This window comes from Tenrec ecaudatus, chromosome 5 (genome assembly GCF_050624435.1).
Source record: "Tenrec ecaudatus isolate mTenEca1 chromosome 5, mTenEca1.hap1, whole genome shotgun sequence".
Classification (NCBI taxonomy): Eukaryota; Metazoa; Chordata; class Mammalia; order Afrosoricida; family Tenrecidae; genus Tenrec; species Tenrec ecaudatus.
In genome coordinates this window covers 176,951,099-176,972,730 of record NC_134534.1, presented here as the reverse complement: position 1 = coordinate 176,972,730, position 21,632 = coordinate 176,951,099, and the positions used below count along the sequence as shown (strand labels likewise).

At 39.0% G+C, this 21,632-nt stretch overlaps 1 protein-coding gene and 1 pseudogene across 4 annotated transcripts in view; one reads left to right on the top strand and one right to left on the bottom strand.

The window, feature by feature from the left end:
• EPC1 (enhancer of polycomb 1) overlaps window positions 1–21,632 on the bottom strand; it is a 103,139-nt gene that overhangs the window by 31,576 nt on the left and 49,931 nt on the right. For all 4 annotated transcript variants that reach the window (XR_012784521.1, XM_075550325.1, XM_075550321.1 and 1 more), the window contains exon 2: window positions 2,578–2,737. Coding sequence is in view for 3 of the 4 variants with exons in the window: in XM_075550325.1 (XP_075406440.1) it covers window positions 2,578–2,737 (160 nt within the window). In the remaining variant the exon portion in view is untranslated. The remainder of the gene's footprint in view (window positions 1–2,577; window positions 2,738–21,632) is intronic.
• Window positions 7,811–8,236, top strand: LOC142449036 (cofilin-1 pseudogene; annotated as a pseudogene).

Genomic DNA, 21,632 nt, shown 5'->3' with positions numbered 1-21,632 from the left:
TAAACAGTGCAGATGAAACAGTGCAAAAAATAAGACTACATACTAATATAGTTCCGAATGAACACAGACACAACAACCCTTAGTAAATGCTAGTAATTTAATCCAACAATGTAGTCTATGGATGGCTAAGATGGTTTACTCCTCTGTTTACTAACCAAAACCTGACAGTTCAAACCCACCCAGAGACTCCTTGGGGCAAAGCCAGGTGGAGCTGTCTTCAGAACACACGGAGTACCGTTGTACTCTGCATGCACAGGGCCACTCTGACGCAGAAGTGGTTTAAAAGCAACACTACACGAACAAAGTACTAGACTATGTTTAAGTGGGATATCTTCCAAATAAGAAAGGCTGATTCAATATTAGAAAATCTATCAGGGTAACTAGCTCTATCAACAAGGTAAATATAGAGGAAATCATTTTACAGAAAAACCATCTAACAACTTAATACCAATTCATTGTAAAAACACTCAGATATGAAGAAGTGGGGAAAGGTCCTAAAAATCATCTACAAAAACCCTTGCACGTCTACCATTACACTTAACAGTGAAAGACTGAACCCTTTCTCAGATTAGGAACAAGGTTATCTGTTCCCACTAGTATTCGATGCAGCACATGAAGTATAGCCATTGCAACATGGCAAGCAAATCAAATGTTGACTTTACATCAAGTTGACAATGACTCTGGAACTGCCCGCCGCAACTAACCTTGTGAGTTTTCTTTACAGCTGGTGAGTTTTAACTACCAACCTACAGCACTGCCAGGCAAGTTCATATCAACAACCTCACTGCCATCTAGCTAATTCTGACTCACCGAGAGGGAATGGGGAGCTGATAAAATTGATTGTATAATTGCACTCAATAGGATTAAACAATAGAACTGTATGTGAATGTATACATTGGCCTGTGTAAGATATGTCAATAAAACTATTTTAAAAATTGAATGCATATATCTTTTCAATTGTTTCTGGGGGGTTAAAAAAGACTTCAATCCACCCCAACAAGGAAGTTACAATTCTGCTGACATTTTATTATTTGATTACAATGTCAGCAATTTATTCCTCTTTCAATAAAATACCTTTGGTTTTTCTTACAATCAGATTCACTAATTACTAGTAAAGTGTGTTTTGTGCTTGAATCATCAGTAAGTAGTCTGCATAAGACAAGCAAATTGATTGATGTAATTCTATTTTACGAACTCTTACTTTAACCTCAAAGTGTGTATTTATAAGACTATAGAGCCGCTGGTTATAGAGCAGATGTGGCTCTCATTAAATGTTTCAAAATAAAAATCTCAATGCTATTGAGTCAATTGCTGTAACTCACTGCAACTCCAGTCCACTACAGCCTTCTAGTTAATATAACTAAGGATGACATACATAATTTCAGAATCACCTGAACAAGATTATTCAGATTTCTTCTTATTCTATTACCTAGAATCTGCTTGGAATGTTTATGTCCTATGTCTTACATGAATGGAAATATATAGACATACCACTTAAAAATTAGAGAATTATTCTAAAACTATGTTCAAGTCAAAATAAAAATATTATAATGGTAAGATAATAATCATAAGACACAAAATATATACTTTCTCTTTATAAATTACTTAAATAATATAGTAGTGCTGGAATCCTGAACTACAAAGAGTAGGTTCATATTAAATGAATCCAACTGTTAGTTTAATAAAGAGATTTAAAACAAGGTTCTTCTTGTCCTCAGAAAGACCAATGAAAACAAAACAGGTTCATATTGCCCTCAAAGAAGTTTAGATCGTTCTCTAGAAAATCTAAAGGTCAACAAGAGTTTTATTTTAATCACCTTTCAATTATTTATTTGTTTCAAAGGTGTCAAGTACTTAAAGATGGGGAAATGACATGAATGAAATATATTATTTAAAACCTACAAATTATCAGCTGTTCACCATCTACCAAATGTGAGCGCTATCAAAAACTATTTCTAATAAGAATCTATTACTAGGTTGCCAGTAAGAATAATAAAATTTTGAAAATTACCATCAGTCTCCCCTTAGGAACATAGATTAGGGGTTGAAAAAGGATGGCCTGTGGGCCAAATCTGGCCTGTAATCTACTCGTATACAGTTTTACTGGAACAGCCATGGTCCTATATGCTTACTTTACACTGTACCAACAAGCTGAATAGTGGTAATAAAGATCGTGTTATCTGCAAAGCTTAAAACACTTATAATTGTACCCCTTATTGAGCAGTTTGCTGATCCTAAGAAATCTTTTAATAAGACTATATTACTATACTATTATTTCTGGACAGAAAGAAAACATCACTTTTTTTTATCTGTGGCTTCGTGTTACTCCTATTTGACTAATGCAGCATTAAGATCCTTTGTTGGCACTAAACTGAACATCAGGATGGTAAATGGTTTTGGTTTGCTTTGCAGAGCAAAGTCAATAAAGCACCGTTGAAAAAGTTGCAAACGGGCTTCCACAACTCTCAAACTAATGCTCATCAATGAAACAGGCAAGGAAAATAACCCTGAAAGGATAAAAATGTGCCAAGAGTTATGGAAGAGCAAGTAAAATCACTTGGAAAAGTAACTACTTACGCTGTATGTGAATGAGCTGCTTTGGCATCTTGAATTCCCCAGGATATATAGATTCATAGTAAGCAATATTACTTTCAGCCTCTGGGACTGGTATAACCATATTATCCCTCTTCTCGCCATACACCTGCTGTGCTGAAATAGCCCGTTGAAGATGATGTTCCTAAAAAGAGAGGAAAATAGGCAACTTATATAATGAAAGAGAGTACACAAAGCAAACAGCCCGACCGAGTTCTTTTTATGTGTCTGTTTCTTACATTGAGGGGTTTCACTAGTCTTGAAATGATGCTTACGGCTAGGGGTAAAAAGTTTTATGCAGATAGAATATTTTGTTAGAAACACCGAAGGTTTATTTAAGAAAAGATGTAATACACTGAAATTGAGAAACCATATTACACAGAGACTCCACAGTTGACTAAAGGTTTTAAAGTTCAAATTTCCTATGAGATTCAAAGAAAAAAGGTTAAAACATTTTAACATATGAACCAAGACTGTGAAGTATTTTATTCTACCCAGAGGGCACTGTAAGTTTAGAAAGTACTTTCATATATATATATATATATATATATATATATATATATATATATATATATATCCATTAATATGATCTTGTCAGAGAAGGGTACACAACTACAACACAGTAATGTAACCCTGGCAATATGTTTCACTTTTTTAATCAAAATCTGTTTCTTACTTATGAGAAAAATCAGAACCCAAATTAAGAGATCTAAATTAAATGTGAGTAAAATGTTTAGTATAATGCCTAGTTTATAACAAGTACTCAAAATTAACTTGTCTATTTACTATCCAAGATTTTGAGTTTGTGATTTCACCAGCTACAAGTGTCTGTTCTTACCGAGCCTTATCGACCAAAATTTGAAATAAAAAAACAAGTCAGCCCAGAGCCTTTGGATGGATTCTGACTGGATGCTGTAAGGACAGAGTAAAAACTGCATGGTAGGACTTTCAAGGCTGCAAATCTTTGCTCAAACAGACGGCCACAGCCTTCTCCTGCAGGGCACCGGTAGATTACAACCTCAGCAAGTTAGCAACTACGGTTTGATTTAAAAATATGTGAAGAGTATGAAAATGAAAAGTTCCAGTCTTCATACGTAGCCTTTTAAGAATGATTGTATTATTCCAATTTTTTAAATGCACACATAGACATATATAATTCACATATAGGCTATAACATGCATAGCTTTACTCTTTTCCCAAGAGTACTGCCAAGTAATTTACACATAATTCAATAGTACAATTACTTCATCATATCAAGAACTGTACAATCACCGCCACATCAATTTTAAAGCGCCCCCCCCATGGCTAAATGGCCTTTCAAATGAGTTATGCAATCACAGTCCATTCTAGTGCCCCCTCCCTGTCAGCCACCCTCCCCCCCCCAGCCCCTGTATTCCCTATAGCCCCTTGTATCTGTTGTTATCATTATGCATGCATTCACTCTTCCTGTGCTTCACAGCTGGGAGACCCAACAGAAAACAATATCAAACAAAATCATGTTAGGGTGGTAAGGTTAAAAACATAATAGTATACAGACAATAATACAAACAATGTGTAAGAAGGAAAAGGCTCCCAACAACATTCAAAAACTAGGGAAGAAATTTCTGTCACGGAACCAGTAAGAAATACTTGGATCCAGAACAAATTCAGGTATGTCTACAGAGAGGTCAACTGGCCAAGTATCAAAGTTGAGCCAGCATAATGAAGGTTACAATGGTTTCTGCCTGGTAGTAAGGCTGGTTTTGACTCTTCCCTGTAGCTAGAGCAGATCTGCCAGCAGCTCAGCCTGACTACTCTGCAGATGGGTTTGGGATCCCACTGTCCCCATAGCCCTCCACGAATTAGGTGTTCACAATTTTTGCTCTGATGATTTTCTCCTCAGCATATTCAAATTTTGTAATTGTTATCTCTGGCATACAAGCTGGTGTGCTTCCTCTGTGTGGATTTAGCTTAGATGACTGCAAGCCTTTAAGACCCTAGACACTATTCTGAATGATAGCTGGGCACCATCTTGGGTTCACTTTAATAGATCTTAGAGCTCTTTCTATGATGTGATGGTGCAATGGGTTACACATTGGGCTGCCAACCATACAGTCAGCAGTTCAAATCTACCAGCTGCTCCCTGGGTGAAAGTTGTAGCTTTCTAATGCAGTAAACAGTTACAGTTCTCAGAAAACCACAGGAGCAGTTCAATCCTGTCCTATAGGGCTGTAAGTCAGAATTGATGGAATGGCATTTTTTATGGTTTGGAGTTTTACATTAATAGCTACACTGTATGAAGATAAGTAAAAAGCCTACTAAACAAAAATATCAACACGTGAAGCTAATATTCTAAAAGGTGCTGTATCTCTCTATCTTTTATCTGAAACATTCTGAGCTCTTTGGTTTATACATCTGACCTCACTTGGAGACGCAACAGAGAGAAACAGCTCATTCTCTATGTGAGACAGTCCTGTTACCAAGCCTGATGGAGCTACGCTGATGCAGCCAGAGCTCTGGAGTTGGAGGAGCCACGTGGAGACCCCTGCCAACACTGAGATGCTTCTACCACCACTGGACCCACAAGACTTTCCACCCACTGACCGGTCATCTTCCTGCATTTGGTACTATTGCATGTGTTGTGTGAGTCTGAAGAGGAATTTATAGACTGATATCAGACATACAGGCTAATATCGGACTTATGGATTTGATCTGGACTGGGCTGTGATACAATTGCTCTTTGATATAAAGTTCTCTCTTACACATGAGTGCCTTGGGATTTGTTTCTCTAGTCAATCCGGACGAACACATTAAACTGCAGTTTTTGCATCCCAAAGAACTCAAATTGAGTTCCTCTGAAATGGCCTTTCAATTATGGGAACCAAAAAGAAGTCTGAAAGAGCAAAATCAGGATTAGAGGGTGGGTGATATAGTAGTTTTTCAATGAGATTCTTGCAGAACAGCTTTACCTTAAAAAAAAAAAAAGAGCAGCTGCATTGTCATGATGGGAAAAAGAATTCCTTGCTTAAAATTCCCTGGTCTCCTTTCTCACCAGTGAATCTTCCATTGTCTTACTTCTTTATAATAAGCCCCATGATTGTCTAGGGGCCTTGGGATCCCCCAAACGCTATCACCATAACCTCTGCTTTGAATTTAACTGCCACAGCAAATCCCTAGAGAAGCTACTGTTTTGACTGGAACTTTATATATTTTAAACATTTTATTAGGGGGCTCATACAACTCTTATCACAATCCATATGTATACATACATCAATTGTATAAAGCACATCTGTACATTCTTTGCCCTAATCATTTTTTTTCCTTTTCTTTTTTACATTTTATTAGGGGCTCATACAACTCTTATCACAATCCATACATATACATACATCAATTGTATAAAGCACATCCACACATTCCCTGCCCCAATCATTCTCAAAGCATTTGCTCTCCACTTAAGCCCTTTGCATCAGGTCCTCTTTTTTTCCCCTCCTTCCCCGATCCCCCCTCCCTCATGTACCCTTCGTAATTTATACATTGTTATTTTGTCATATCTTGCCCTATCCGGAGTCTTTAAGGAACTCTATGTAACCAAGACAAAGGGAATTACTGAGACAACTGGTCTGCAGTCATACATGGACACAAAGACATGTTTAAATGCGTCTTGTTCAGATTAAGCCCCCTGCATGTAGGAACTGGATCCCTAGGAGCAATACTAACAGAAGAGGAGGATCAGAAAAGACTCAGTGGCGATCTTTGGAAAGCTCAGCAGCACATTTCCAGTCTCCATGAAGCTTTGCGCCATGGCTCTGGGCTCCCAAAGTACTCAATGTTGTTACTTTACGTTTGCCTAGTGAATTGGACAAATGTAAGCTTGAGAGGCAGAAATCCCAATGTGAAGCTTGGCATCAGCACCTACGTTCAAGTTCACAAGTTCTCCTGTTCTGTGTTTAGTATTTACACTTTCCCTCATCCATTTTCCCCCTTCTTTCCAGAAGGAAATACTACTTCTCTCATTTTGATTTTGCTCACTTGGTAGAAAATATTGATTTTTTTTGGTTTGCTTTTTTTTTTGTTCTTTGTTAAAAACATTGGTAATTAATAAAAGTTGAACTCAAGTAAGATATATTACTAATAGTTGAGAAGTAAAAAAATACCACTTTGTAACCAAGAGTGTCATTTTCCGATCTGTAGGTAAAATATATTTGCAGGAGCAGTACTGCAAATGTGTCAAAATATCTGGCCACTGATGGACACGATTCAGTTCAAATTTGCACTATGATTTTGCTCACATGGATGAACATCTCTACTGACAGTACCATTCCCTAAGGTCACATCCATGATGAGAAATATTCATTTGTTCGTCAAAGCCTCACTGGAAATGATTTTTCCCCACTGTTCCTTTAAAACAGATGCTTTCTGCTTTTGGTCCCTACATTCTACACTTAGGACCTTGTGCTCTAATGATCTGAAAAGTGTGTAAGATTGGAGACTGTTTTAGTGAGCGGCAGTTCAAAACCACCTCAGGAGAAAGAAGAGGCTTTGCTCCCTTAAGTAAAGAGGTGGTGTCGGAAACTGACAGGGGCAGGTTTACCTGGTCCTTTAGGGTAGCTTTGATTTGGCTCGATGGAAGAGAGATGCCCTTGATAAGTCTGAATCTCTGAAAACTCTTGGAGGTCATTATGACATCATGCTAATGGACTACTTCATCTGGATGATGTGATTCTGTATCTTGTCTTTGTCTGGTTAGGACTTAATAAATGTTCTTAAATTTGTATCTCATAAGTACCGTGCGCTAACCAATTGCGCTATTGGAATATTCAGTAAAAAAAAAGAAAAAAACTGTATCTTTTTCTCCAGAAAAAACCAAATTGCTTTCTTGTAGTATTTAGTTGGGGAGCGCACATTGCTTTAAAGACATGGGCTAACTAAGTATATTTTTGTAATCTATGTAGTACCTAAACATAATTTTATAGTATGTATGTCACTAGAACACTTAAATATTTACTTATTAATTTTAAGCAATAATCACAACACATAGCTATAATAATTAAGATCACGTTTAGGTCCTTTTAAGTGGCGAATTCAAAACAGCCTTCTAAAATAGTAATGGCTACTGCACGGAAAGGGCCAGGAGAGAGAGGCCGCATTTAGTCGGGTCCCATCTTCTCTCCCTCTCTTTCCCAAACTCCTCTGGCTTCCAGAAACGGCCTCTAGTGTGGCTGTCTCCAATGGTGCCATCAAGGTGTTCAATGAGATGAAGGTACGCAAATCCTCGACACTAGAGCAAGTCAAGAAGCGCAAGCAGGCCGTGCTCTTCTGCCTGAGCGAAGACAAGAACATCATCCTGGAGGAGGGCAAGGAGAGCCTAGTTGGGAATGTGGGACAGACTGTGGACAACCCTATGCCACCTTTGTCAAGAGGCTGCCTGACAAGGGCTACTGCTTCACTCTGCACACCATCACCTATGAGGCCGAGGAGGTCCGGTGTTCATCTTCTGGGCCCCCGAGTGTGCACCCGGAAAGAACAAAATGATCTACGCAAGCTCCAAGGATGCCACCAAGAAGCTGACGGGAATCAAACATGAATTACAAGCAAACTAATACGAGGAGGTCAAGGACTGATGGGGGGCAGCCCCATCATCTCCCTGGAGGGCAAGCCTTTGTGAGCCCCCTCCACCCCTGCCCAGGAGCATCCAGCAGCCCCAATCCTGCTTGTGGGGGGATACAGGTTGCTCCCTTCCTGCCAGATGGGAGAGTCTGGGGGGACCCTAGCAGGGGATGGCAATTTCTTTACCCAAGTTGCCAAACAGCCCCCTCACCCCCTGGACCACCCTCCTCCCTCTGCCCTGATGACTGGCCTTCCCAAATGGCTTCTGACCTTTGATTCCTCTGTTAAAACAGACCAGGTGTCTCCCTGCCCCCGCAGGCACCACAGATTTTTGGGTTTTTTTTTGGTGTGTGTGTGTGGGGGGGGCTGTATTTTTTAAATGACCATTCCCCACCCCAATCCCTTCCGCTTTTCTAGGCGGCCAACTTCTAACTGTACTAGTCTGTCCCGTTCATTTAGTACTGCATATTAGTGGAAAATTAAGATGACTCCACCCACACTGGCTGCTTCCCCACTACCCCACTTGGTTAATGAAGAACCTTCAATTAAAAAAAAAAAGTAAAATAAAATAGTAATAAAGGTTAAATTTCTTCTGGGAAAATGAGTGATGACTAATTATGTAAATTCTGTACTAACACGTTTAAACTCATGATTATTTATGCATGTACAGCTAGACTTCACTTATACCTGAGCAAAAGGGCTGGGTTACTCTCAATCCTAATTTCAAAAGATACTTCTCAGAACTAAATCCTTATTAATGCCTATTCAAGAACAATACCCCGGCAAGTATTCTCTAGTTTTTCTACAAATACCCAATCTCCTATTCTCTGACAACATTCTATGTTTTCCGCTATTACCTTTACTTCACCGAATAGTTGCAAGAATCTTGTGAAAAGTCCGATCATGCTATTCTTCTCTTCCCATCTCCCTTACAATAAATATTGAAGTTCACATTATGATTTCACACTCCGACACGATTTGCATTTCCCCTTTCTCGTTACCTCACTGGCATCAATTCTCTTCCCACTCATGCAGTCCTGATCAGACTGTATTTCTTGCTGTTGGTCAAATTTCTAAGATGCAGCTTTGGTCACTTATCTCCTCTAAGTCTTTGTTCTACAATCACATTCCCAGACAGACCTGTCCTTATCAGATCTACTATATATATATCCCAAGTGGCTAAGATTCAAAATGCTGACAGTGACAAATATTGGTGAGGATGTGGAATAAATAGAACTCTCACATATTAAGAAAGACTGACAATTATTTTTTTTTGTTTTATAGTGAGAGGAAGTCACATCAAATATAATTAAAATTAACCATTGTAAACAATTCAGTGGAACTGGTATATTTACAATGCCTCGCACTGCGCTCTGCTATGTACTCAGTTATCTCTTCATGAAGGCAAGCACCAGGTAGACAGCCTCATCTTTGTCTTAGGAAGCGAGTGGGGGTAGATTTGAACCTCCACCACCATGCGGTTAGCAGTTCTACGCTCACCCACGAGTGCCACCAGGGCTCCTTAACAAACTATGATAGGTGCAAACAACTTTTATATACACCAAGAAACCAAAATATTTATGAGACTCATTTCATATATTCTCTGTACTGAAGTAGTCTAGAAGCAAAGCACAATTTTTCCAACGTATTCCTGCCTATATTTATGGTGTTAACTGAGATCCGGGCTAGAAATTAATATTTAGAGCTTGTTAGAAGCCAACATGTGGTAGCTGAATTCATGATAGTAGGTGAAATTGTAAAGATAAGTTCATACAAGGGCCAAGGGCTAAATTTTGGTATATCTTTTGTGTGTTCTGGACTATATAAACATTTAATTTTAGACAAGTTTAAGCTAGGTATTTAGTTTATTTAGTGCTGGTGCTTTAGGATATTAACTGCCAAAGAGAAAGGAAAACATTTGTATTTTGACTGTTTCGGTTAAAAGTACTAAGAAGTGAAATGAGAATAAAAATAGCTCCTAGGGATACAGTTGGTGGTACAGCAATTATGAGCATAAAGATTTACAGGAAAAAGTTTTACAAACCCTTTTAAAAATTAGCTTTTAAATTTTTTAGTAAACAGTCCAATCAGATTGTGGCTTTTCTGTGGATAGAACAGACTTCAAAATTTCCCCTTCACAGTAACAGGTACACACTGGTCATGCACGCGCTTACTCAGTACAGCAGACAACCCATGTCTAAAGGAATATAATGGAGACAAATAAGACATGAGAAATAGGTAAGGATCATAAATTAAACTTATTATTACCTAAGATTACCTTGGCCTAACCAATTAGTAACTTTAAGCCTTTACTTCTAAGTAAGATAGAAAATTTGCATGTGTTTCTCACTGAAGAGAAATAAGAGGACTGGACTATTTTACCAAGAACATAACAAATCTTTATTGTTTCACATTCTTAAAAGTAATTGTCATTGACTCTTTTACTGTTTATTTCTTGTGAAAAATAAAATCAAATGGCCCTTCCTTGCTAAATATTCTTTCTTGAACAATTTTTAACTAACCACGAGCATTTCCACAGGCCATGATAGTCGACTCCAACTCAACAGCTGCCCTACATGGCAAGCGAAGAACAGCCCACCAAGTTTCCGAGGCTGTGGGTCTTTACAGAAGCAGACTGCCACATCTTTCTCTCTCGGATGGATGGTGAATTCAAAGTGCCAACCTCCTAGGTAGCAGTTGAGTGCTTTAACCACAGCACCACCAAAAACCCTATGATTTGGGGACTAAATCTGGCCAACCAGTATTTTTGAAAATAGTTATTGGATCACTTCTCGGCCTTTTGGCTAAGATCAAGTGTATAAAATAGTTATTTGAATCTAATTACCCTAATCAATTGACATACGGTCTATGGCTCTTTTTGCCTTACAGTAGCATAGCTGAATAGTTGTGGCAGACAATATAACTATAAAGTCTGTTTTTTATTTACTATCTGATTTTTCTTACTATTTTTATTTACTATCTGGCTCTTCCCAGAAATTGTGTGCCAACCATTATATCAATGATAGCAATAGTATAAAGGTAATTGAAACATTTTTATAAGGAAGTACTTTTCCGAATGAGAGAACTGGGACCCAGAAAGCGTAGCTGGATCAGATTTTCCTTGCTTCACCTAGAGCAGTGGCTCTCAACCTTCCTAATGCTGTGACCCTTTAATACAGTTCCTCATGTTGTGGTGAGCTCCCAACCAGAAAAGTTTTTTTGTTGCTACTTTATAACTGTAATTTTGTTACTGTTATGAATTGGGTGACCTCTGTGAAAGGGTTGTTAGACCCCCAAAGGGGTGGTGACCCACAGGTTGAGAACCATTGACTTAGAGCAGGGGTGTCAAACTGACGGCCCCTGAAGTAATTTTTGTGGTCCACAATGCTATGAAATAAAATGAAAATAGAAAAAAATTATTATGAAGAAAATAGCGCTTAGAGGAGATAGAGGCAATACTGTACACACAATTCCATTACATTTTATTCCAGAGGGCATAAAAAATTACCTTATGGGCCGCCAGTTTGACACCCCTTACCTAGAGGATTCTCTGGAGCATTCTTCTAATAGATTAGAGCTCTTAAAGATTTTATCCTGACACTGCATGTAATGGATGGAATAAGAAACATGCAATCACTAAGAGTCAAGAGCAGGTCCTCTGTGTAACTACTAAGTGCTAATCAACCACGTATGTACATAGCTTTTCAATAACGGTAATGTGTTGTCCTGGAAGCATACTGGCACATTGCTAATGTGGTTTCTGCCAACCCAAAGACTGGAACCCACCGGCTGTTCCATGGGAGAAAGACCTGCAGTGTGCCCCAGTAAAGATTTACAACTTTGTAAAGACTAGGGGCAGTTCTACTGTCTGTGGGGTTGCTACAGCTCAGAATTGACTACGTTTTCGGTGTTTTAATCTACATAAACATAGGAAAACATTCAAATTATTCATTCCCCTGGACTTTTAACACATTGCTTACACCTTTGCCATGGTTTGCCATAGGAGAAAAACAAAACAATCAGAAGTACAAAATTTCTAGAAGGGAACAGATGTTTAATCAAAAGAAAATTATGAAGAAATTTATACTTGGCCCTTATTAAAGTATTTTATTTACTTAGCTATTATTACATGAAGGGGTTTTAAAGTCTGTGGAAAAATGGAATGGATAATGCAATTTTCCCATAAATTACTTGAAGCCTAATATATCTTCTCCTATAAAGGCTTCCTAATTTTATTTCCCAGAGAGATAAGGGCTCTGTAGTGATGATCGAATAGGTTGAAACAAAGCCTCAAGGTAGACTAAATTACGTGCCTAGTTCTTCTACCAAAAATAACAAATCTATGGTATTTTCCTAGCAGTCAAGGTAGCAATTAGGATTTTCCTATTGGTACACCTGTTGTGTTTTAATCGTTTTATTAGGGGCTCATACAACTCTTATCAGAATCCATACCTACATCAATTGTGTAAAGCACGTTTGTACATTCATTGCCCTCATCATTCTCAAAACATTTGCTCTCCACTTAAGCCCCTAGCATCAGGTCCTCATTTTTGCTACATCTGTTTTTATTGTATCATTTGTTTTACCTATCCTCGAGGGCTTGTATGAATACTCATTTTTTTCAGGTTTAAGGTAACCATGGAAATATAGCAATAGTAGTAGTAATAATAGTCATGTATCAGTCTTACTATTCACTTTAGAATACAACTAAGAATAACTCTTCCATCATTTTCTTCCTTTTCTTAGCCAATCCCTGGCTTTCACCAAACCCATGAGCCACCCCACGTAATGTCTGATGTCTGAAGTAGGAGCTGCCTGTCTTCCCTTGGTAGTGGTTTAAAAAAGGGGGCTCTGACAGGCACACAATTTTGTTTAACTATGTTTTCTTTATTTACTCAAATGTACACTTATTTTTAAAGTAGTAAACATAGTAGATAAAAATAAGCCATATCATAATTTTAAATTATTGTACTTAATACTATTTGTTACATCCTTTTCTGATAAACTATTAAAGCATATGGTATATATAATGCTTCTGCATTTACTATAATACACTTTAGAAATGGGAAGTTATTGATACTTTAATTTTGATAAAATGGACATTGATACTGATATAGGGAAGTATAACAGCACATATTTTCATATCAGGCATCAGGGTTGAGATCTCCATTCTGCTATTTAATAATTGTGACTTAAACTTCTCTAAACTTCAATTTCCTAATTAATGTAATCAGGTAATTGCCATAATAAGGATAAAATAAGAAAATACACATAAAACTCTTAGCACAATGTCTGGTGTACACTTAGCTTTTTATAATAAATAAAATTGACTTAGCCTTTGTGTTAATTTCCTTACTGGTAAAGGAAAAAAACATACTCTCCTATCCCCCTCTACTGATTCTATAAATTTAGGAAGATGGGCGGGAAAAGGGTTTAGTTCTTCCTTCGCGAATTTCCCCCCCACCTTCACTAGCTTTATGGGTCTTAGCATTTGGGAATGAGACAAACGCTTGGAAAAGACCTGTGAAAACAGAGTTGTACAGACACAAATAAACAAAACTCAATTTCCAGGTTAAAAAAATGACTTATTTATTTTAAAAAATCATTTTATTGGAGGCTCTTACAACTTAACACAATACATACATACATACATTGTGTAAAGCACATTTGTACATTTGTTGCCCTCATCATTCTCAAAACATTTGCTTTCTACTTGAGCCCTTGGTATCAGCTCATTTTTTCCCCTCCTTCCCCATTCCCCCCTTCTTCTTCATGAACCCTTGATAATTTATAAAATATTATGACTTTGTCATATTTTAAGTGTCCAACATCTCCCTTCACCCACTTTTCTGCTGTCCTACCCTTGTAATTGGTTCCCCTTGAGAGTACTTTCTACAGTTAGGAGGCAAGCTGGAAAGTTCTTTAGTCCACAAACCAAATGCAAGGTCCCAGTTTGCCTCAGCAACCCTATTTAATCAGGAGCCCTGGTGGATCAGGAGTTGTGGTACCATATAGTTATACGTTGGGCTGCGAACTGCAAGGTCAGCAATTTGAAACCACTCCTTGGGAGAAAGATGAGGCTTTCTAGTCCCATACGGACTTAAGTCTTGAAAACCCACAAGGAGAGCTTTATCTATGAGTGGGAATCGACTTGCTGGCAGTGAGTTCAAACTCACTGTATTGTGCGTACCTTACACAATACAGTAGAGACCTTCTCCAAGGCTGTACATCTTTAAGGAAAGAGACTGCCTGCCTTATCTGCCTTCTACTGACTAGTTGGAGAGCTCAAACAGCTGACCGTTCTGATTAGCAGATGAGTGCTTAATCATTGCACCACCAGGGCATCTGCTTTAGCCCCTCAAATAAAGCATATTTTATGTCAGATTGTTTAAGAAAGAGGAAGGAAAAGGCAGAACCTTCTGGCTGTCCATACAAGGACAAAACACTGGACTTAGAAAGCTCTTACAGGTGAGCTCACTCGGTATCTAATCAATAGTTGCCACTGCGAGATTAAAGGGATGATTATACAGTTAGCCTGGTGGGAGTTTTGAATTGCTAGCATCCCTGGTGGCATAGTGATTACTCGTTTGGCTGCGGTCTTCACGATGGGCGGTTTAAAACCACTAGTGGCTGAGAAGGAGAAATGCAGGGCTTTCTACTCCCATAAAAAGTTAGTCTCGAAAACTCACAGAGACAATTCTATCCTCTTCTATAGGATCGCTATGCGTTAGCTTTGCCTTGATGGCAGTGTTTATGTAGCAGGAGCTGCTGAGCTTCTTCAGGGTTCTGTTGTCCAAATTGTGAAGCTCGCTACGGTTATTCTCTCTGTTCTACCACTGTGTGCTGTGTACTGTGTACTGTGTACTGTGTGCTGTGTACTGTGCACTGTGTGTTGCAGGTAATATTTTCATTCTCTTTGAAAGGAACCACATTCATACCTGACGATGAGACTAATGCGCACTATTGGAGAAAGCTTGATACCTTACAATCAGATGACACTTTGGGGCTGGCTTCACTGGGGGAGATATGCGTATTATTCTTCCCGGAGAAAGGGAAGCGATCCAAATCACTGTTTTACCAGAAGGGAAGATTTGTCACTGCTGGTTTGCCCAGTATTTTTCTTCTCTAACTTGTGGTGATATAGTAAGATTGCATCTTCTGGTTCCTAAAGTTAGGGTCAGTCTTGCAACCCATTTAGCCAATGCGTTGTGAAGGAAAGTGACATGCAACTTTGGGGTTAGAGCAGTTTAATGGCTAATTGAAGACCTAAGGTCTTCTAAGACATGTCCCCCCTCTGTCAGTGTCCAGTAATGTTCAGGCTAAAGGCTAGTCTATTAGGATCCTGGAAAGCACGTATAACAGAACTTCCAAATCAACCCCAATGGACGATGTAGCATTAGAAAGAAATGAAACTCTGTTTAAAGTCACTAAGATTATGAAAATGTATAAAATAGCACTGACACTCCTGGGTAAGAAATGGCAGGAAAGCCATAATTCACTGAACTTCCAAGTCAGAGCAAGCTGTCCAATCACTAGTACAAGTCTCATTTACAAATGATACTGAGGTCTACATCTCAAACGACCTAACCACACAGTACTATCGTTATCCTTAAGTAATTTCAAATTACTGTGGGAGTTGTGCTGCTAATCCCTAAACATGGCCTTGAGATAGAACTAGACACATTTGACTAACGGACCAATTCAGCCATTCACTCAATAAATAAGAGACATTAAACTCCAATCCTAGAGACAGTTGGGATTTGAGCGTCATGTACAAAAGACTAATAAAAATAACCACATAAACAAAATGCAAGTTTACAAAAGTAATTGCTATGAAAGCTTTGAGAGCCCGTTACAGCCTTGTCTTGGTGATAGGATACCTAAGGAACTGACTTTGAAGCTGAAATCTGAAGGATTCGTGGGAAATTATTAAACAAAGAAACAGGGGGACAATGTTTGTATATAATAGGAATAAGAACCTGCCTTAAGAAACAAGAAGGCTTTGCAGGAACTGACCCGAAACAGGGTCAGATTACAAGAAGTCAGCATGTAGCCAGTTTAAGAGCAATGGCAGGTTTTTGTATGCAGGCAAGTGTCCTCATGAGATTTCCATTTTCCAATGATCATTTTGGTTGCAGTCAGTCTTAGCGACTACAGTACTGCCAACTTGGTAAAAAATATCCATGAAACTACTGAAATTGAAGGAAGAGATGATAGTGCCTTGGCAGTTCCAAGAGAGATGACAGTCTATTGCCATAGAGATCTATATCCTTGGAAACCCCACATACAGTTGCTCTGAGTTGAAACTGACTCAGGGGCAATGAGTGGGGAATGGCCGACTCAAATTTTCCTACCAGCTCTCTTCATTTCTTCACTGTGATTCAGAGGAACCTGAACATACTAAGCAGAAAGGACAGTATAACACTGATTTGCTTTGACTAACAACAATAAAGAAAGAAATTTATACAAGGATGCCTTTCCCATAGGGTTGTTATTCTTTTGGGACCCCTGGTGGTACAGTGGTTAAAACATCCGCCACAAAGCAAAAAGTTGGGGGTTCAAATCTACTAACTTGCTCCATGGGAGAAAGATGTGGGTGGCAGTCAGATTTCATAAGGATTTATGAACGGTAGAGGCAAAGTGGAGAGAGGAAGGGGAGGAAGGGGGAATTGATCAATGACACAGACAAAACCACATCCCCACCAAGGGGACAAACAAAAGAAACCATGGGGGGAGATAGCAGTGAGTAAGATATGAAAATAATAATAATTTATCAAGGGGCCACAGGGGGGGAGGGAAGGATCTGATACCAAAGGCTCAAAACAAAGTAAAAGTCTAGAAAAAAATGATGGCACACATGTACAAATATGCTTGATACAATTGATGCATTGATTGCTATAAGAGTTGTGGGGGGGAAAAGTTGTGAGAATCCCCAATAAAATGACCTTTTAATTTAAAAAATGTTCTTTAATTCTCAAAAAAAGGTTATGATCTTGAAAATCCTACAGGGCGATTCAATTCTGTCTAATAAGGCTGATATAAGCTCCTATGAGCTGGGATGAAATCAACAGTACCAAGTTTAGTCCTTTTATAGGACACATGTACATTAGGTACACGTGAGCATCTTATTTCATGCCATTTAATTTAGTAGCTAAAACATCTGATTATATTCTATCTATTCCCAATGAGAAGGCAAGCACCTAATGAAAACTTTCTAGACTAGAATGTAACAGATTCCAGGTGTTACACTCACATTTAAATTTCAGAAAATAATTCAAGGTAGCTGTGCCTCAAAATACTCACCACCATCCACTGCTTAAATCAATTCTGACTCAGGGATACTATGCATGCAACTGCCCCACAGGGTTTCCAGGACTGCAAATCTTTACAGCAACGGACTGCCATGTTTCTCTCGTGGAGAAGCTGATGGTTACTTATCAACTGGTTTTGCACTTCTGATACAAAATACTAGGCATCCCAGAGAAATCAAGTCTTAGCTATGAAGTAGAGTTAAGGATTAAGGAATTTTATATGGAAAAAAAACCCCACTTGTAGCAAAACAAAGAATATGAAAAAAATGTTACTCCTATAACTTTTTTATTCTGTCCCATCTAAAAACAAATGTTTGTTCTATGATTACAACAGGGAACATTTTTTGAAGTTACGTGCATCTTTGATAAAATTAGATAAAAAGTTGAGACAAATGATGAAGTAAAACTTAACAAACATCTTTAAAAAACCTATCAAAAATCAAAAGCTTATAAAGGAAAACATTTTTATGGAAGTTGATTCCACAATGCTCGCTGGTATCCATAGGGGGGGGGGGAAAGTCTGTTATTTTATTAGGACTACAAGCCAAAGGAAAAATTCACTGGGGGGGGTGGCGGGGGAGGGAGTAAGAGCTCACATACAGTATATACTTGTGTATAAGCCGAGTTTTTAAAGCACATTAAAAAAAAACATTTTATTAGGGACTCATACAACTATCATCACAATCCATACATACATCCATTGTGTAAAGCACATCTGTACATTCTTTGCCCTCATCATTTCCAAAGCATTGGCTCTCTACTTAAGCCCTTTGCATCAAGTCCTCTTTTTTTCCCCTCCCTCCCCGCTGCTCCCTCCCTCATGCACCCTCAATAATTTATAAATTATTATTTTGTCATATCTTCCCCTGTCCGGCGTCTTCCTTCACCCCCTTTTCTGTTGTCCGTCCCCCAGGGAGGAGGTCACATGTAGATCCTTGTAATCAGTTCCCTCTTTCCAACCCACTCACCCTCTACCCTCCCAGTATCGACCCTCACACCCCGGGTCCTGAAGGTATCATCCGCCCTGGATTCCCTGTGCCTCCAGTTAAAGCACATTTTTAATGCAGTTTTTGTGGTAAAATTAGGTGCCTCGGCTGACATTTGGGTGGGCTTATACTCAAGTATATACGGTAATTCTCACATTTGGTGTCAAGATGCCATATGGTACATTAAAGGAAACTTCAAGGCAGGCAATTAAAGGCATTTGCATTCAAAATCTTGATTTTCATTTTACAGAATGTATTTTATTTATACTTCAAATAAACACGAAACATGATTTTTAGGAAGTTAACATTAGAAACTGGCTTTATTAAATTTTGAGTGGTAGCATACAAACTACTCAAAATAAAAGGTTATTTCTCCCTTTACAACTAGGAGGTAAACACCTTCTCTTACTACATTTAACATAAGAATTATAAAGCCCTTGAAGAAAAAAAGGTTGGTGGAATCCAAGATATTAAATATTGATTGTACTTTGGCTTAAAACTTAGACTTTATTAGGATGCCTCAAGTCCTTCTCAATCTTTCAAAAATACACTAAAATCATAGTGCAAATCCTACTTTTATACTTGAAGTCTTACTCCAAAAGCTTCAAGAAAACACAACAGGTAGCTAGCTAGCTGATCACTGTTTTATAACAGATTTATCAAGAAGTGTCTAAAGCAACGGTTCTCAACCCGTGGGTGGCCACCCCTTTGGGGTTCAAATGATCCTTTCACAGGGGTCACCTGATTCACAACAGTAGGAAAATGACAGTGATGAAGTAGCAACGAAAATAAAAAAAGGGGTTGCAGCATTTGGAAGGTTGAGAACCACTGGCCTAGATTTTTCCAGAACTATTTAAACATTAGTAGTCCAAGAAACACTCATGCCAGATACTAAGTCTTTACAATACAGTACAACACTTTCTGCTTTCAAGGGACCTACAGTATAGTAAGGGGACCTACAGTCCACTGTACATTATAGTAACAATAATATAATGTTTCTAAAAGTTCAGGTATGTAAGGTGGTAGGGCTTGGAGAGGGTTAAGTCAAAAGAGGCTTCATAAGAATTGATAGAAAAGGGGTTTGTTGAGTAGAATTGTGGAAGGTAAAAGCATTTGGGATAAAGAAGGGGTAAATGTAAGCAAAGTGAAAAGCATAAAAACAGCATGGTTCACAGAGAATGTGATAAATATATTAAGTACATCCGTTCACTGGGGAGAGGGTTTGTGGTAGCCAGTCTTGAGATGATCTTTGGTGACCCTTGTATCTCGACAATTACACCACTGGGTAATACTTCTCACATGGTGTACCGCATATACTCGAATATAAGCCAACATGAACATCAGTCCAGGCACCTAATTTTACCACAAAAACTGCATTAAAAAGGTACTGAACTACCCCTCCCCCCAGAAGAATTTACTGCCGAGGACAGCACTGAAGCTACAGCTCAGTGAGAGTGACATGTTTGATCAGAGCGCACGGGAGCAAATCAAGGGAGAGAAAGAGAGTGAAGTACATCCTGGCCCAACAGCATTGAAGACGATATCCCTGCTCAGAGCAGTCAATGCACAGAGAGGACCATATGGCTGGCCCCACATCTCTCACTGACCCAATGCCCTACAGGGGACAATACTGGAGACACAGTGTGGGAATTGTGCCTGATCTGACCCCAGCACACCACGGTGAAACACTAAGGGTGTGCAACAGAGCAGCCAGGGGAGCAGAGCAAGGAAGTTCCTGGGCCCAGGGCATGGCACTCCATCAGACTCCACGGGAAAACACTCCTAAAGGTCAATCAACAGACCTTAAATTATATACAGGTTTTTCTTTTTTTGTCATTGCTTTGTTGCTGTTTTGTTACTTTGTTTTGCTCTGTCTTGTCTTTGTGCATATTATATTCTCTGCAGATCTAGATAAAATAGGCAGATAAACAACCTGGAGGAGAAAACAAAGGGAGCTAAGGTTCTCGGAAGACATGGAAGAGGGGGAGGTGGTGGAAAGGAAGTGGTGTTAACAAACCCAGGGACAAAGGAACAAGTGATTTAAAATCAGTGGCAAGGAGGGTGTAAGAGGCCTGGTAGGGATTGATCAAGGGCAATGTAACTGAGAGGAACTACTGAAACCCAAATGAAGGCTGAGCATGATAGTGGGACAAGAGGAAAGTAAAAGGAAATAGAGGAAAGAACTAGGAGGCAAAGAACACTTACAGAGGTCTAATACAGGCATGTACAGATGTAAATATATTTATATTTGATGATGGGGAAATAGATTTAGGTGCATGCATTTATAGGTTTAGTATTAAGGTAGCAGATGGACACTGGGCCTCCACTCAAGTACTCCCTCAATGCAAGAACACTTTGTTCTACTAAACTGGCATTCCATGATGCTCACTTCCCGACACGATCGCTGAAGACAAATGTGTACATAAGCAAACGTGAAGAAAGCTGATGGTGCCTGGCTTTCAAAACAGATAGCATCTGGGGTCTTAAAGGCTTAAAGGTAAACAAGTGGCCATTTAACTCAGAAGCAACAACAAAGCCCTCATGGAAGAAGCACATCAGCCTGTATGTTCATGAGGTACTGAGGGGATCATGTATCAAAGAACAAAAAATCTTATCATTGTGAATGAGGGAGAGTGCAAATTGGGGATCCAAAGCCCATCTGTAGGCAACTGGTCAACCCCTTACAGAAGGGTCGCAGGAAGGAGACTAGCCAGTCAGGGTGCAGTGTAGCAATGATGAAACATACAACTTTCCTCTAGTTCTTAAATGCTTCCTCCTCCCCCTCTCCCCTACTATCATGATCCCAATTCTTCCTTACGAATCCAGCTAGACCAGAGAATGTACACTGGTACAGAAAGGAACTGGAAACACAGGGAATCTAGGACAGATGATCCCTTCAGGACCAGTGGTGAGGGTGGTGATACTGGGAGGGTGGAGGGAAGGTGGGGTAGAAAGGGGGAATGACTACAAGGATCTACCTATAACCTCCTCCCTGGGGGACGGACAACAGAAAAGTAGGTGAAGGGAGATGTCGGATAGTGAATGACAAAATATTTATCATTTATAAATTATCAAGGGTTCATGAGGGAGAGGGTTGTGGGGAGCTCCCAATAAAACGATTTTTAAAAAGTGCTGAAAAACTTGGCTTATACACGAG